The 17,239-nt window shown below is 46.0% G+C and overlaps 1 protein-coding gene across 1 annotated transcript in view; it reads right to left on the reverse strand.

Annotated features, from left to right (window-relative positions):
* The window catches only part of LOC147108099 (interleukin-6 receptor subunit beta-like), a 107,097-nt gene that overhangs the window by 37,607 nt on the left and 52,251 nt on the right, over nucleotides 1-17,239 (reverse strand). Inside the window, exons 5-6 of the mRNA XM_086004586.1 lie at nucleotides 13,213-13,370; nucleotides 8,085-8,238 (exon numbers count right to left, since the gene is read on the reverse strand). Coding sequence (XP_085860712.1) covers nucleotides 8,085-8,238; nucleotides 13,213-13,370 — 312 coding nt within the window. The remainder of the gene's footprint in view (nucleotides 1-8,084; nucleotides 8,239-13,212; nucleotides 13,371-17,239) is intronic.

Genomic DNA, 17,239 nt, shown 5'->3' on the forward strand with positions numbered 1-17,239 from the left:
AAAGTAAATTAGCAAAAAATATAAAAACAGATAGTAAGAGTTTTTATAGTTATACTAGCTGAAGTGCCCGGCGGTGCCGAGCCTTTTTCGAGGGCATGTTGTTGTTGGAAGAGAGAGAGAGAGAGCGACTGGGGGGGGGAGGAAGAGAGGGGGGGGAAGAGAAGAGAGGGGGGGAAGAGAGGGGGGAAGGGAAGAGAGGGGGGGAAGGGAAGAGGGGGGGAAGAGGGGGGGGAAGAGAGGGGGGGAAGGGGGGGGAAGAGAGGGTGAGGGGGGAAGAGAGGGCGGAAGAAAGACGCAGAAAGCAGGAAAAAGAATGGAAGCAAGATGGCAGCTACTCACCTCGGTTCAGAACGATAAGGCCCGCCCACACACGCACCGATTGGTCGACCGTCAGGTGACCAAAGCGTAGGATTGGTCAATCGTCCCGTCACTTGACTGTAGGAGGGCCCGGCCGCACGCGGCAGCAAGCCAGCGTACGATTGGTCGACCTCGAGGTCACTCTGTCGCTAATGAGCGGATAATCAGATGCTAATGAGTGGAATGTTGAAGGTTTTTCGGATACCGCAGGCGCGATTTTTGTCCGGCCGAAACGTAAATACGCTTAAGACCGTTTTGGAAAGGTAAGCTTTCTTTCGACGTAACGCACGCGTAGGTACGCTCTATAACTTTCGAGCGCATAGCCGCCCAGACGCACACGTACAGACAGACAGAAGGACAGAAGGACAGAAGGACAGACAGATCGACCGATTTATATATATAGATAAAAAGAAAAAGGGTGGCTAAAGTAAATGTTGGTCCCTTAGAGGATGAGACCGGGAAATTAATGGTGGGAAATATGGAGATGGCAAAAACACTGAATGAATATTTTACATCAGTCTTTACAGTAGAAGACACTAAGAATATCCCAACACTGGACAAACAGGGGGCTAAAGGGGGGGAGGAGCTAAACATGATCAAAATCACTAAGGAAATGGTACTCGGTAAAATAATGGGACTCAAAGCGGATAAATCACCTGGACCTGATGGCTTGGTCTTGAGGGAAGTGGCAGTAGGGTAGCCCTGTTCCTGGGACTAGGGACAGGGTCACTGGCAAGTGCTTGGAAGCTAAGCTAGAGCCAGGCCTGGTTAGTACCTGGAGGGGTGACCATCAGGGAAGACCAGGTGCAGAAGGTCACCAGAAGGAGCCCCGAGGAGGGGCGGTTGGTGAGAAGGTTACGGAAGGAGCCCCAAGGAGGGGCGGCTGGTGAGCAGGCCCGGGCGTTGGGCTGAAGATTGTCGGACAGGAGGAATGGTGGAAATGGAATGGCGGCGCGCACAGACGCAGCGGCTTTGCTTCTCCCAGGACGGTGCTATTTACGTTTAATGTTAATGTTATTTGTACTGGACTCATGGGAGCTTGCAATATCACATTTCGTTGTTCATGTACTTGTGCATTGTACAATGACAATAAAGTTGAATTATTATTGGTAATAATTTTCCAAAACTCCCTGGACTCGGCAAAGGTCCCGGCAGACTGGAAAACTGCTAATGTAACACCCTTATTTAAAAAGGGCAGTAGACAGAAGGCTGGAAACTATAGACCGGTTAGCCTAACATCTGTGGTAGGTAAAATTTTGGAGTCCATTATTAAGGAGACAGTAACAGGACATTTGGATAATCATAATTTAATAGGACAAAGTCAGCATGGTTTTATGAAGGGGAAGTCATGTTTGACAAATTTGCTTGAGTTCTTTGAGGAAGTAACGTATAGGGTGGATAAAGGGGAACCAGTGGACATAGTGTATTTAGACTTCCAAAAGGCATTTGACAAGGTGCCACACAAAAGATTATTGCTTAAGATAAAAAATCACGGATTGGGGGTAATATTCTGGCATGGATAGAGGATTGGCTACCTAACAGAAGGCAGAGAGTTGGGATAAATGGTTCATTCACAGACTGACAATCAGTAACTAGTGGTGTTCCGCAGGGGTCAGTGCTGGGTCCCCAACTCTTTACAATCTATATTAACGATTTGGAGGAGGGGACCGAGTGTAACATATCAAAGTTTGCAGATGATACTAAGATGGGAGGGAAAGTAGTGAGTGAGGAGGACATAAAAAACCTGCAAGGGGACATCGACAGGCTAAGTAAGTGGGCAGAGATTTGGCAGATGGAATACAATACTGGAAAGTGTGAGGTTATGCACTTTGGCAGGAAAAATCGTAGAGCAAGTTATTATCTAAATGGCAAGAAACTGGAAAGTACTGAAGTACAAAGGGATCTGGGGGTCCTGGTGCACGAAACTCAAAAGGTTAGTATGCAGGTGCAGCAAGTGATTAAGAAGGCCAAGGGAATGTTGGCTTTCATTGCTAGGGGGATAGAATATAAAAATAGGGAGGTATTGCTTCAGTTGTACAAGGTATTGGTGAGACCGCACCTGGAATACTGCGTACAGTTTTGGTGTCCATACTTAAGAAAAGACATACTTGCTCTCGAGTCAGTACAAAGAAGGTTCACTTGGTTAATCCCGGGGATGGACATATGAGGAGAGGTTGAGTAGATTGGGACTCTACTCATTGGAGTTCAGAAGAATGAGAGGCGATCTTATTGAAACATATAAGATTGTGAAGGGGTTGGATCGGGTGGATGCGGGGAGGATGTTCCCGATGATGGGTGAAACTAGAACTAGGGGGCATAGTCTTAGAATAAGGGGCTGCTCTTTCAAAACTGAGATGAGGAGGAACTACTTCACTCAGAGGGTGGTAGGTCCATGGAATATGCTGCCCCAAAAAGCTGTAGAAGCTACATCATTACATAAATTTAAAACAGAAATAGACAGTTTCCTAGAAGTAAAGGGAATTAAGGGTTACGGGGAGCGGGCAGGAATTTGGACATGAGTCTAGGTTCGGATCGGTCATGGCCCTGTGGGTAGCGGAGCGGGACCAGGGGCCGTGTAGCCTGATCCTGCTCCTATTTCGTGTGTCTAATTCTGTTAGATTCAGGAGATGGTTCTGTGATAGTGGATTGGCGGTTAGGATCAGATCAGCCATGATCTTATTGAATGGCGGAGCAGGCTCGAGGGGCCGATTGGCCTACTCCTGCTCCTATTTCTTATGTTCTTATGTTCTTATGTTCTAGGGGGCATAATCTTAGAATAAGGGGCTGCCCTTTCAAAACTGAGATGAGGAGAAACTTTGATGTAAGAAAAAGGAGTCTTACCATCAAGTAACTTATAAACACACTATATACAAGAGAGGTCTTTACCATGCCTCTGGTAGAAGCCTCTTACAATACTGAACAGACTAGTATTTATACCAGTCTAACAGGAAGTGACATATGACAGGAAGTGAGGTATGTACACAGTTCATAGTTCACAGTTCACAGGAAGTGATGACATAACTTCCTGGAAGTTATTATTATTATCACATTCTTCCCTCCTGCAGGATTAGGAGGCTGTGGTCTACCTTTTGGTCCGCAGCCGCCGAACAAGGAAGAGTCGCACCCGTTTGGATTCCCGTCGTAGAGGGTCGCTGGTCCGCTTACATGCGGTTGGCCATTGGTCAGAGTCTGTGTGGCCTGGATTGCCCTGTGAAGGGTCGGGGAGATCATGGCTTCGAGTACGAGCCCCAATAGGTTCAAAGTCGGACTGCCTCTGTTCAGAGGGAGGTGCAGAGCTGGTCTGTGGCGGATCAATACTTTCATGCGCGGTACTGGGAGGGTCGCAACCTTGAGTACGGGGTTCTACCGGCACCAAGCTAGTTGGTGTCCGATCAGGATCCTGGAGAGGGGTACCCGATAGGTCCCTAGAGTTTCCTGGTGAAATGCCATCACCCGATGTCCCACTAGGTCCTGGTGGGCAGGGAGCCAGATCCCGTAATGATACGGTAGATTCTCGGCCGTCGGAATATCGTATGTTTGCATAGGTGGGGTTGGCATCGGTTAGTTCGACCTCGTCTACGAGAGGGTCATTTTTAGACGTCCGAACATATCTTCGGAGTAATACAGGTCCAGGAGTAGTTAGCCATGACGGGAGTGATGTCCCATGAGATGAGCGACGCTGGAATCCAAAGAACCGCTCATGAGGTGTAGTATTTGTGGCTGTAGAAAGCAGGGATTGTATAGAGTGCAATGCATCCGGAAGCACTGTTTCCCATTGCTGGTCTGGTAGGCCCCGAGATCTTAAAGCGAGACGTACGGAATTCCAGATGATACCGTTATACCTCTCTACCTGCCCATTTCCGATGGGATGGTATGGTGTTGTTTTGCTTGTAGCAATTCCCCGTTCTGAGAGGTAGTCCTTGAGTTCCCTTGACATAAAGGATGGACCCCGATCTGAGTGAATATAAGCCGGCATGCCACAGAGAGAAAATACCTGCTCAAGGCAGCAGATTACTGTGGACGCCAGCATATTGGAGCAGGGGAAGGCAAACGGAAAACGTGAATATTCGCCGATCATGGTGAGCAAATATGTGTTCCGAGTTGAAGAGGGCACTGAGCCCTTAAAATCGATGCTAAGTCATTGCATCGGTTGGGTTGCATGTATGAGTATACCATCTGAGGGGCGGAAGAACTGAGGTTTTAATTCAGCACAAAGCCGGCATTCTGAGCATATTTTCTTTACATCTCCAGTGGAAAAAGGGAGATTCCGTGATCGTACGAAATGTAGCATGCACGTAACGCCAGGATGACACAATCCATTGTGGACATCCATGAGAGTAGAGGATGACATAGTGGAGCAGAATGCCCGTGTGAGGGTGTCCGGGGCCACATTCTCCTTGCCAGGCCGATAGAGAATGGTATAACCAAAAGAGGCCAGTTCCATCCTCCAAAGTTGTACTTTATTATTCTTAATTTTGGTTCGTTTTCGATTATCGAGCATGAAGGCGACTGATCGTTGGTCCGTGATCAATGTAAAGTGCTGGCGAGCTAGAAAATGGTTCCACTTCCGTACTGCCTCTATGATGGCTGTGGCTTCTTTCTCAACCGGAGGATAATGTAGCTCGGCACCTTGTAAGGTCCTGGACATAAATGCTACAGGACGACCTTCCTGATTCAGAGTAGCCGAGATTGCCACCTCCGAGGCATCACATTCAACCACGAAAGGGAGATTCTCATCGATGGAGTGAAGAGCCGCTTTCTCCAACTGTTTTTTGAGAAGGTTAAAGGCTGCAACAGCCGCTGTTCCCAGTGGAAATGATCTAGCATGCAGCAAGGGTTGGATTTTGTCCGAAAAATGAGGAATCCATTTAGCGTAGTATGCAAACAGACCGAGAGCCCGACGTAAAGAAGCCGGATTCTTAGGTGACGGGAGCTCTTGGAGCGGGCGAAGTCTTTCTGGGTCTGGCTTAATGATACCATTGCCTACACAGTAGCCAAGGATGTTGATGGTCGGTTGCGACTCAACCAATTTGGATTCATTCAGGGGCAAATTACGGCGATGGAGGGCATCCCGAAATTTTTGGAGGTTGGCGTCGTGTTCCTGTTGATCGTGACCTGCAATGGTAATGTTATCAAGATAGGGAAAAGTGTCCCTTAGGTTTTCCTGCTTAACCAGGCCATCCATTGCCCGTTGGAAGACAGCCACTCCATTAGTAACCCCGAATGGGAGGCGACGAAATTGGTACAGCCGTCCATTAGCCTCAAAGGCCGTGTACTGCTTACCTGAGACCTTCAAGGGTACCTGATGATAGGCACTTTTTAAATCGTAAGTTGAGAACACTTTGTATTTGGCCAGTTTATTAACCATATCATCAATGCGTGGCAATGGGTAGGCGTCCAAGTCGGTATATTGATTGATGGTTTGCGAATAATCGATGCATAGTCGCTGTTTGTGAGGTTTTAGAGGGTTCTTGACAATGACGACTTGAGCCCGCCAGGGCGACGAACATGGTTCGATGATATCCTCTGCTAGAAGTCGAGAGATTTCAGCCGCAATAAAAGATTGGTCTTCCTGATTAAAGCGCCGCGATTTCGTTATTATTGGTTTGCATCGAGGCGGAATACTGGCAAATAATGAGGGTTCATCAAGTGAAGCTGCTGACAATGCACAAAACGGTAATTTAGACGGTATATTAGAAATAGTAAGTCCGGGTTTGGATCCACCAAACTCAATGGTGAGTTTCTTATGCTGTTTTTGGAAGTCCAGCCCTAAGAGGAGATCACTACATAAGTCCTTGAGCACCGAAAGTCGGGTGGAGGGATACATACGACCATGAAGTGTCATATCAACAACACAAAAGCCGGAGATTCTGGTATTAAGTGATGACTGAGCCATCGCAATTGCCTGGTCCGATGGGAAGACATGTAGTTTCAATTTCGCAACAATCTGTTCCTTAATGAAACTATCAGTACTTCCTGAGTCAATTAAGGCATCTAAGGTATGCCCTTTAATTGAAATTTTTGTGGCTGCATGAGACAGGTTCTGTGGGCAAGCAGCTGTAATTGGTGTCGTTGCACAGAGAGTGGCTAAAACTCTCGGTGTGCTTCTTCGGGAGAGAGCTCGAGAGGAAGCTTGATAGGTCCTAGCTGGAGCATCTTGATAGGCCCTAATTGGGGCAGTTCGGTAGGCCTTAGCTGGATTGGCCCTCGTAGAGGCCCTTGATAGGCAAACTTTAGCAAAGTGTCCTTTTTTTTTGCAATAACTGCAGATTGCATTGCGAGCAGGGCAGGTTTTCCTAGGGTGAAAAGCATCTCCACAAAAGAAGCATTCCTTCCTAGATTGCCAAGAGGCTGCTAAAGTGGGGTCATCCTCCTCTTCTTCATCAGAATTATCAGAATTAGATTCCCCCATGATAGGGTTCACCTGAGACCGCTTGAATTGTCTGGTTGCAGCTACAGCAGCAGATCGAGATCTGGGCAGCTGATAGAGGTCTGCATTTCTCTTTGCCAAATCCAGAGAACAAGCTAGGTCAAAAGCTTTTTGTAGCTCAAATGTTTTACTTTCTAGTAGACGCTGGCGTATAAATGGAGAGGCAATCCCGCAGATGAAAGCATCACGAATCATTTCTTCGCAGTACAGCTCAGCTGAGGCTGCCTGAAAGTTACAATCTATGCTGAGCCTGCGAAGTTCTTGCAGGAATTCGTTAATTGATTCCCCTGGCCCTTGTTGGGCTGTGGCCAGTAGATGTCTAGCATAGACCTCATTTGGGGTCTTGGCATACAGTTTCTTAAGTGCCCGAATCACCTCATCGTAATTATCCCATTCATCAACATATTCAAACACTTTTGGGGTCACATAATTGATAAGTATCCTCAATCTAGCAGGAGCATCCGCTTTACATTCATCCAGAAAATTCTCAAAAGTACGGTACCAATGCTTCCATACCCTGCCAGCTGCTGGTGTATTCGGGTCCAAGTCCAGACGAATAGGTCTAAGGATTCTCTCCATGATGGGTGGTTCCCTGGATCCTTAACTCCGAGTTTGTCCGATGGTCTAGTATTTGTGAGTGTAAATACTAAGTTACTTAAATTGATGTAAGAAAAAGGAGTCTTACCATCAAGTAACTTTAAAGTAAGTTTTAAGTAACTTATAAACACACTATATACAAGAGAGGTCTTTACCATGCCTCTGGTAGAAGCCTCTTACAATACTGAACAGACTAGTATTTATACCAGCCCAACAGGAAGTGACATATGACAGGAAGTGAGGTATGTACACAGTTCATAGTTCATAGTTCACAGTTCACAGGAAGTGATGACATAACTTCCCGGAAGTTATTATTATTATCACAAACTTCTTTACTCAGAGGGTAGTAAATCTATGGCATTTGCTACCCCAGAGAGCTGTGGAAGCTGCAACATTAAATAGATTTAAAACGGAGATAGACAGTTTCCTAGCAGATAAGGGAATTAGGGGTTATGGGGAGAGGGCAGGGAAGTGAACGTGAGTCTAGGTTCGGATCAGCCATGATCCTATTGAATGGCGGAGCAGGCCCGAGGGGCCGTATGGCCTACTCCTGCTCCTACTTCTTATGTTCTTAAAAGATATTGTACAAGAAAAATTGCTAATAGAAATTACATCATATGACAGTTTTGGCAGTTGTGAGCTGTGATCAAAGGTTATAATTTAAGACAACTGCAACAGCTTGCAATATTTTCGTACGCACCACACTCTGATGTAATGCCTGTATTCTCGTTACTCCATTCACTCCATGGACTAGTGTCAGTTTTCTGCTTACAACGGATCTTTAGCTGGTACTCAGTATAAGGCAAGAGATTGCACTGTCTGAAGAACGTACTATTTATTGCTGTTAAAGGAACCTGTGTAAGGAACAAAAAGGACTTTAGAATAACTCGCAAGTGCTGCTAAAACCCTGAAGTCACAATGGCCAGGATATTATTGTGCTGCCTCTGAAGCATTTTTCACTGGCTTACTGCCCATACCAGCATAATAAGGAATCAGGGAGGGAGGAAGCCATCACCTCTCCAGAGGATCCAGGAACCTTCAGAGAGAAAATCTTCTCTTTCAGTTAACAACATTTTGCAAATTACATAATGAGGCTTTTTTGTCCACATCAGGCATCATACAGGTGGTAAAGCTTTTTTTTCCTGAGAGAGTATAATTTTATTCTCAAAGGCACTGGTCAGTTATTGCTCTACTCTAATAACCACAGGAGTGTTAGGTCAGAAGATTTCAACCTGACAGAAATCAGAATATTAACGTCCTACTGCTTTGTTGGTAGAGTAAGTGCTACTTACAGGCTCTATCCCACATGCTGCTATGTGGAGACATTGAGCACAGACTAGACGCCTCTCTTTCCTTGGATTCAATTGTCATTAACTGCTGGTTATGATCAGCACTGGCAGAAGCCTGGTAAAAAGATGGCTGCCCACTCTCTTGGCCACGGGACATGAATGGTCCAGAGAGGCCAGAGGGACGAGGGCAAACTAAAATAAATATTCTGACGAAAGGTCATCGACCTGAAACATTGGAGGCGATTTTGCCAATGGGGGCGCATTGGAGGCAGGACTGCTGCTTGTCGGGTTTTAGTCCCACCTCCATCGACTTCTGGCCAACCCACGCTATTTTCCCTTGATTGACCAGCGGGCTTAGTAGGCCAATCAAGGGGAAGCCAGTGACAGAGAACATCAGTGTATGATGTTTCATTTGACAGATGAATTGTCATCGTTTGACAGCTCTGTGAAGCTGTCAAACACTGACATTCTCTGTTGTTTGATGAGTCCTTGTATTCAAGACTCATCAAATCTCTTTTGTGAGCAGAAATTAGATGGTTGTTGCATCGGAGAATGCAGCAGCCATTCTGTCATCTCTGCCGGTGAGATGCGGGAGTCTATCCGGTTTCCCAACTGTTGAAGCCTGCAGGAAGAAACAAAGGTAAGTATAGTAATCTGGGATGTTATGATTAAGGTTATCCACCAGGTGGTGCTGTAGCCAATGCTGCTGCTAAGGTCAGAGGTTTGCTTCCTGCTAAGGTCAGAGGTTTGCTTCCTGTCAAGGTCAGCAAAGGTGCAATGCCTGGATGCAAGCCTGCCTGGTTGTTTTGCAGTCGTTTAATAAAGTACTCGTAGTAATCCTAATACCTCGCCTCTTCGAGTCCTTGTCTCACTACATGGATTTATCACAGTAAGTAAACATTTTCTATCACTTTCCACTCACCTCACATACTTACCTCTCCACACTCGCACCCATCACTTACCTCCACAGCACACTTCTACACCCCTCTGACTCCCGCAGACCCACTGCTCACCTCGGTGACCCTGGCGGTGAAGCCCGCACCTCTGGTGGAAAAATGGGGATAATCCTCTTAACCGCCAGAAGATGGGACCCGGTGCGGGTCGGCTACCCGCCTCCCGGGAAGATGGCACGGAGGCGGGATGGGTTCCCGCCCCCAGATTCTGCCATTTTCCCGGCAGTCCCGCCTCCAAACCCGCCTCCCCAGGGCTGGCAAAATACAGCCCGTTAACTCTGTTTCTCGCTCCACAGATGCTGCCTGACCTGCTGAGTATTTCCAGTGTTTTCTGTTTTTATTTAAAATAAACGTTATCCTCTTTCCTCATTACAAATATGCACGTGTTAAAATTTTCAGCACTGACAGTTTTGAAACAGAGTATAGCACAAACCATAGAATGACCTCAGTCCAAAATCACTTCACAAATCACATGTTGTTGTATTCAAGAAAAGAAGCTCATCTTTCTGACTGACTTTTGTCTCTCGTTCATTATAAAGATAGCAGCTTTCCTGATCAATTTTAACTTTGATTTTAATTTTGAATAAAAGCATTTTAGTGCCATGATGGATCTGAAAAACTGGATGACTTTAATTCACACCAACAAGATTGAAAGTACAAGGCGAGGGGGCCCCGAAGACCTGTCTTACGGGTCTGACCAACACTACAAGAGAATTCTTAGAAGGTCTACCACATCCATATGACTTCCTATGACCTCCACAATACTGCCACTAATCATGGGACTAACGTCAAATTTCCCCAAAATAGTCTTTTATAATCAGGGTGCTGGATTATAGATACCTGCTGCAACCGCTGATCCAGCAGAATTCAGCATAATTTCCTTGTAATGCAGGTTTCTATGTGGGCCACAACTTAGCTTGGCTTAAAACACTACAGTGCAACACAAGTGAGGGATGAGGTATGGAACACCCAAGGTCAGTAATGGGGATGTTCGCTGATGACTGCACAGTGTTCAGCGCTATTCGCAACTCCTCAGATAATGAAGCAGTCCATGCCCGCATGCAACAAGACCTGAATGACGTTCAGGCTTGGGCTGCTAAGTGGCAGGTAACATTTGCGCCACACAAGTGTGCCAGGCAATGACTATCTCCAACAAGCGAGAGTCTAACCACTGCCCCTTGACTTTCAATGGCATTACCATCACCAAATCCCCCACCATCAACATCCTGGGGGTTACCATTGACCAGAAACTTAACTGGACCAGCCACATAAATACTGTGGCAACAAGAGCAGGTCAGAGGCTAGGTATTCTGCGACGAGTGTCTCACTTCCTGACTCCACAAAGCCTTTCCACCATCTACAAGGCACAAGTAAGGAGTGTGATGAAATACTCTCCACTTGCCTGGATGAGTGCAGCTCCAACAACACTCAAGAAGCTCGACACCATCCAGGACAAAGCAGCCCGCTTGATTGGCACCCTATCCACCACCTTAAACATTCACTCCCTCCACCACCGGCGTACCGTGGCTGCAGTGTGTACCATCTACAAGATACACTGCAGCAACTCGCCAAGGCTTCTTCAGCAGCACCTCCCAAACCCGCGACCTCTTCTACCTAGAAGGACAAGGGCAGCAGGCGCATGGGAACACCACCACCTCCAAGTCACACACCATCCTGACTTAGAAGTATATCGCCAATCCTTCATCGTCACTGGGTCAAAATCCTGGAACTCCCTCCCTAACAGCACTGTGGGAGTAACTTCACCACACGGACTGCAGCGGTTCAACAAGGCGGCTCACCACCACCTTCTCAAGGGCAATTAGGGATGGGCAATAAATGCTGGCCTTGCCAGCGACGCCCACATCCCATAAACGAAGACAAAAAAAATAACCTGCCAAAAAGCAACTACATTTTAATTAGTATAGTTTACATAATTTAAAACTATTTTCTCAGTGCCCCAGAACTCTGCTTTGGCTGGTTCTTCTGCTACATTTTTCAGTTGATAGAATAATGGCTTGAGGCTTGGCTGGCACTGTAGTTTCCACAGACACTTGAAGAGCTGGCAGATTCCTAGAACATTCCCTGCCAGTGTTGGATCATTTCACAGACGCCGAAACAATTGCCAGATTTGTGTCAAGTGGAAGATGTGGTCTTCCAGCAAAGTCTGTGTATACCCTCAGGACACGTGGCAGGATGCATCTGTGGAACTGGCACTCCTATAAGCACCAATCTAAATTAGGACACAGTAATAAGTGCAGTATTGTTCCTAATTGATATATTAATAAAAGCACACAACTCTGAATCCTGCTCGGACCAAATCCTGCAGATGCGCAAATCCAGCTTGGATGGTTTCCACACAGAATGAATGGCTCCGATGTCAATGTAGACTGATCCCTGAAGGCTCTTGAATCCTATCTGGATAATGACCGAATGCCCTGCTGCAACACTGCCAAATCAGGCTATCTATCCATTGTCAAAACATTCCTTCTGCAATTCTATGAACTACTTGAAATGACAAAGACAACTTGGTCAGGTTATAGCATTGGGGCGGAGTGCCTCTGATCATTAGTTTCTCTCTGGCTCATTAAGAAAGAACGATGAACCTGCATTTAAATAGTGCTTTTCATGTCCTCAGGACATCCCAAAGCACTTCAGTGCCAATGACATGTAGTTATTGTTGTTCGGTAGGCAAACACGACAAGCCAATTTGCGCACAGTAAGATCCCAGAATCAGTAAAGAGATAAGTGAATAGTTAATCTGTTTTGGTGGTATTGGTTGAGGGATAAATAATGGCAGGAAGCCAAGTGAACGTTCCACTTTTCTTTGAATGGTGCCATGGGATCATTTATGTCCACATGAATTGGGAAATCGGGCCTTGGTTTAACGTCTCACCAAAAATTAGTTTGGCTTCAACCTGCTTAGCACCACACTCTGGATTCTCTTTTTAAACCAATTCACCTCGCCACATCACTTTTTACATTCAAAAGACTTGTTGAAAACCTACTCTTTTCACTGAGTCTTTGCACCTTCCTCCCAGCTCCTCTCCCTACTTCTACTCGGGCCCAACCCCCCCACTTGAGATGCTTTGCTATGTTAAAAGACCTTTATAAATGCTATTTATTCTCGTTAGAAGGAGTGATTGATAGGTCAAGTAGCCTTCTTTCTTTCCATATTTTCTTGTGCTCTCATGTCAACCCTGTGCCGCAAAAAGTGATTGATTGCTATTTACAACTATAAACATTGTGAATTTAAACCGCCGAGTAAATCTGTTTTAGTTTGAATGCTCTAATTGAAGGCAGGAAGGCAGTATCCAGATGTTCAACAATGTAGTCCAGCTGCAAGTCTTAACATAAACAAAGTGTCATGGAACAAGCTGCAGTTAATTGGAATTAATAAACATATCGCTTACTTAATAGGAATGCTCAGATATGAATTTTATTTTTAGATGTTACAAGGGTATTTTTATTAAGAAACTGATCCTGAACTGCGCCATAGCATTTAACTCCTTTGTTAATTTGGCAACTCAGGTGTAGGTTCAATCAGAACAATAATTAAAATGCCTGTTTTTAAAGATAGAGAAATCACCTGGATCCATTTGTCTTCATCAAGTGCCTTGTACTGGATCTCAAATGCAGCCTTACTGTGACTGACCATTTCAAAGGGCATCTCCCATTGTCCGAGTAAACAATCATTTTGCTGTGCATCCTGCTTCACTTCAATTATTTGAGGAGCTTTGAATTTTACTGCGGAATAAACAAAACATTAGTTGTTTCGTGCTCCTTACACATCAACCTAAATGTGGTCAAAATTATTTTTGTGAAATGAAGGAGTGAAGGTTGAAAAAGGGATCAACGCCACCATCCCAGCATTTGTTTTTGGAAATGTTGGAAGTGAAATTGGTCTTGGGTGGTAGATTAAATTGGTGGTCTGTTTTCCACCGGCCCAATTATCTTTTCCATTGACATCTATGAGAAAAGAAAATTGGGCGGGGTGTAAAATGGGTTGCCGATTCGCTATCACCTGTTTTCCACTACCGCCCAAGACCAATCTCGCCCCCATTGTACACAGCATGTGGAAGGGTATCATTGTTGGGTAATGGGAAAAATTACCATTTTCACAACTCGAACCAGGGTCAGGCACCCAGAGTAAACATGACAAGGAGCCATGGGTTAAAATTTACATCCAACACATCGACTTCATACTCATGAAGGACAAGATTTTGAGGTATGAAGAGCACAACAAATAGACACTGATGTATTCCATATTCTTCAGCAACATGTATTCTTTCCAGTTTTGAAAAAAGGGTTTCAACCCGAAACGTCAACTCAAATTTCTCTCCACGGATGTTGCCTGACCTGCTGAGTTTTTCCAGCATTCTCTGTTGTATTCTGTTGATACCACATTATGAAAGCTGTTAATGTTAAATTAACAGGTAGTTAACAGGCAGTTTTTAGCCTAATCCCTATTTTGAAGGTTGTCATGTGGGATTCCCGACGGTTCCAAACCACGCCAAGTTAGAGGAGTTGGGCCGTCGGGTTGAAGGACTTGGAGGGGTCGAGATATCAGTGTTCAGGTGAGTGATGGGTGCATGAGTGCAAAGGTAAGTGTGTTTGGTGTGTCTAAAGTGTGTAAAGAAGTTTAAATTACCTGTACTTCCTTCCTCTAGGCTTCGGGAGTCCATCATTCAGCCGGCACAGAAAGCAGAACGGCTGCGATCTGTCAAAAGTGACAGCCAGCAGCTTTCAGTGCCGGTGAGATTTCTAACTGAGTCTGTGTAGAAGGACTCAGATTAGAAGTAAGACTGTCAGTGTTTGACAGCTTCAAACAGCTGTGCAACACTGATATTTCATCTGTCAACACGTCTTGACAGATGAAATATCAATCTGTGACGTCACCTGTTGCCGGGTGGCCCTTAATTGGCCTGCTGAGCCCGCTGGGCGGGCCCAACAAGGTCAATCAAGTGAAAATCGCGTGGATTGGCCGCATCTCGATGGAGGCGGGACTACAACCCGAAAGTTGTAGTCCCGCCTCCTTCCCGACTTCTGAATGAAAATCCAGCCCACAGAATCCCCATAAGTATGAATTGGGATCCCCCTTCTTTCATGGGTTGGGCCGGCCCACGTGATCCCAGGGGCGCTTGCGAACCACCTGCACCCCTGGGGTACGAGGGCCTCTAATTCCTACCCCAGATTTTGATCACCTTTACTGTCATTTTAGTCTAAAGTCACAAAAGATAATTTACTGGTATTTCATCCACAGTATGCATATCTAGGAGTGATTACAAACTAGTCAAACAAGAGTTTTAGGAGACATGAACCACAAGGGTGAAGCTTACACAGCTCATTATGAGATTCAATCTGCTGTGGAAGTCCTCAAAAGGTATATTAAGATTTCGATTATGCATTAATCATTTTATGGAGTGTGCTCATTCTGTTCTGAGCCTGCTAGTACAGGTATGCTAGCAGCAGCTGTCAATATGGGAGCTGACTGTCAGTGAGGACCACGAATTTTGTGACAATCACACTGGAAGATTCAGGGTTGCGTCTTTATTATTACAACTTTATTGGGACATAATTTTGAAAAAAGTATTTGAAAATGTTAGCGTTACTATACATTATCTTGCTATTTGAAACATTTTGGGCTGGATTTTACCAGCCCTGAGGAGGCGGGTTTGGAGGCGGGACTGCCAGGAAAATGGCAGAAACCGGGAGCGGGTACCGAACCCGCTCCCAACCCACCTCTGTGCCATCTTCCCAGGAGGCGGGTCCCCGAGTCTCACAGGGACCCGTCTCCTCAAGGCGGGAAGGGGATTACAGCCATTTAACTGCTAACAGTTAACAGGTAGTTAACAGGCAGTTAAGGGGCTTATCCCCATTTTACCCCTGCAAGTGCGGGCTTCCCGATGGCTGTGAACCTCGCCAGGGTCAGTGAGGTGAGCAGTGGGTCTGTGGGGGTGAGAAGGATCGAAAAGTCAGCTGTAGAGGTGAGTGATGGGTGCAAGTGTGGAGAGGTAAGTATGAGAGGTGAGTGTAACGTGTTAGAAAAAGTTTACTTACCTTTGCTTCTTCCTGCAGGCTTCAACCCTTGGGGATCCGGAGGTGCCTCATCTCAACAGCAGAGATGACAGAATGACTGCTGCATTCTCAGATGCAGCAGCCATCTGCTTTCTGCTGAGGAGAGAGGGCGCACCTTAGTACAGAGATTGTCAGTGTTTGACAGCTTCCCAAAAAATGTTTCGACAGATGAAACGTCATACGCTGACGTCCTCCGTCACCGGCTTTCCCTTAATTGGCTGGCTAAGCCCCGCAGGGCGGGCTTAACAAGGTCAATCAAGGGAAAATAGCGTGGGTTGGCCAGACGTTGTTGGGGGCGGGACTGAAACCCGAAAACCAGCAGTCCCGCCCCTATTGACAAAATCCAGCCCATTGTGTCTGTAAGAATAAATGTAGAGTTGCTACACTGTGTATTGCTAAGCATGTGGCTGACAATAGCAGATTGTAAAGCCAGTAACAGAAAGGGGGCATTACACTTAGCTGGAGCTGATGGAGCTGACAATCGCTAGCTGCTTAAAGTCAACACGAATGGACTGGAAGTGAGGTGCATGTTCCCATTGAGAGAGCCGACAATGCTCTCTGTTTGTTTTGCTTTAGTCCTAGCCAGCAGATTAGTGAAGCAAGCTTCACCAGGTGCTTGGTGGGCCTACATTTGAACCATAGAACCATAGAAATTTACAGCACAGAAGGAGGCCATTCAGCCCATCGTGTCCGTGCCAGCTGAAAAAGAGCGATCCAGCCTAATCCCACTTTCCAGCGCTTGGTCCTTAGCCTTGGAGGTTACAGCACTTCAAGTACTTTTTAAATGCGATGAGGGTTTCCGCCTCTACCACCCTTTCAGGCAGTGAGTTCCAGACCCCCACCACCCTCTGGGCAAATGGAATGTTGGCCTTTATTTCAAGGGGGTTGGAGTATAAAAGCAGGGAAGTCCTGCTACAACTGTACAGGGTATTGGTGAGACCACACCTGGAGTACTGCGTACAGTTTTGGTCTCCTTATTTAAGGAAGGATATACTTGCATTGGAGGCAGTTCAGAGACAATTCACTAGGTTAATTCCAGAGATGAGAGGGTTGACTTATAAGGAAAGGTTGAGCAGGCTGGGCCTATACTCATTGAAATTTAGAAGAATGAGAGGTGATCTTTGTAGTGTATGTAACCGTTCCACCTTTAAGAGAACTATTTTAAGGGTTGCACTACTTTATCTTGGCTGCTGTATACTGTAATACCGGTGGTGACCACACCGGTATATAAGTGCTGTGTAATGATTTATTGGGCAGTTCCGCCCTGACCTTCAACTAGTAAAGACCTGTTAAAGTTTACTCTTGTGGTCTGTGTAGTAATTCTCAATATAACACACAGACTTAACAGTGGCGACGAGTACGATCTTACCCTGCGGCAGAGATACATCCAAGGCAGTTTAACGGGCGTCGAGAGGAGGCATCCGCCCTCATCATTCTGCTGAAAGAAGACTCGGGTCTGCAGAGCAAAGGAAGAATTCTGACACGAAGCCTTCCATCAGCAACAGGCAGTGATCATCCCTTCTATCACGGTGGTGGGT

Source organism: Somniosus microcephalus, chromosome 13 (assembly GCF_052327205.1).
Source record: "Somniosus microcephalus isolate GS21.2 chromosome 13, FLI_Smic_1.0, whole genome shotgun sequence".
Classification (NCBI taxonomy): domain Eukaryota; kingdom Metazoa; phylum Chordata; class Chondrichthyes; order Squaliformes; family Somniosidae; genus Somniosus; species Somniosus microcephalus.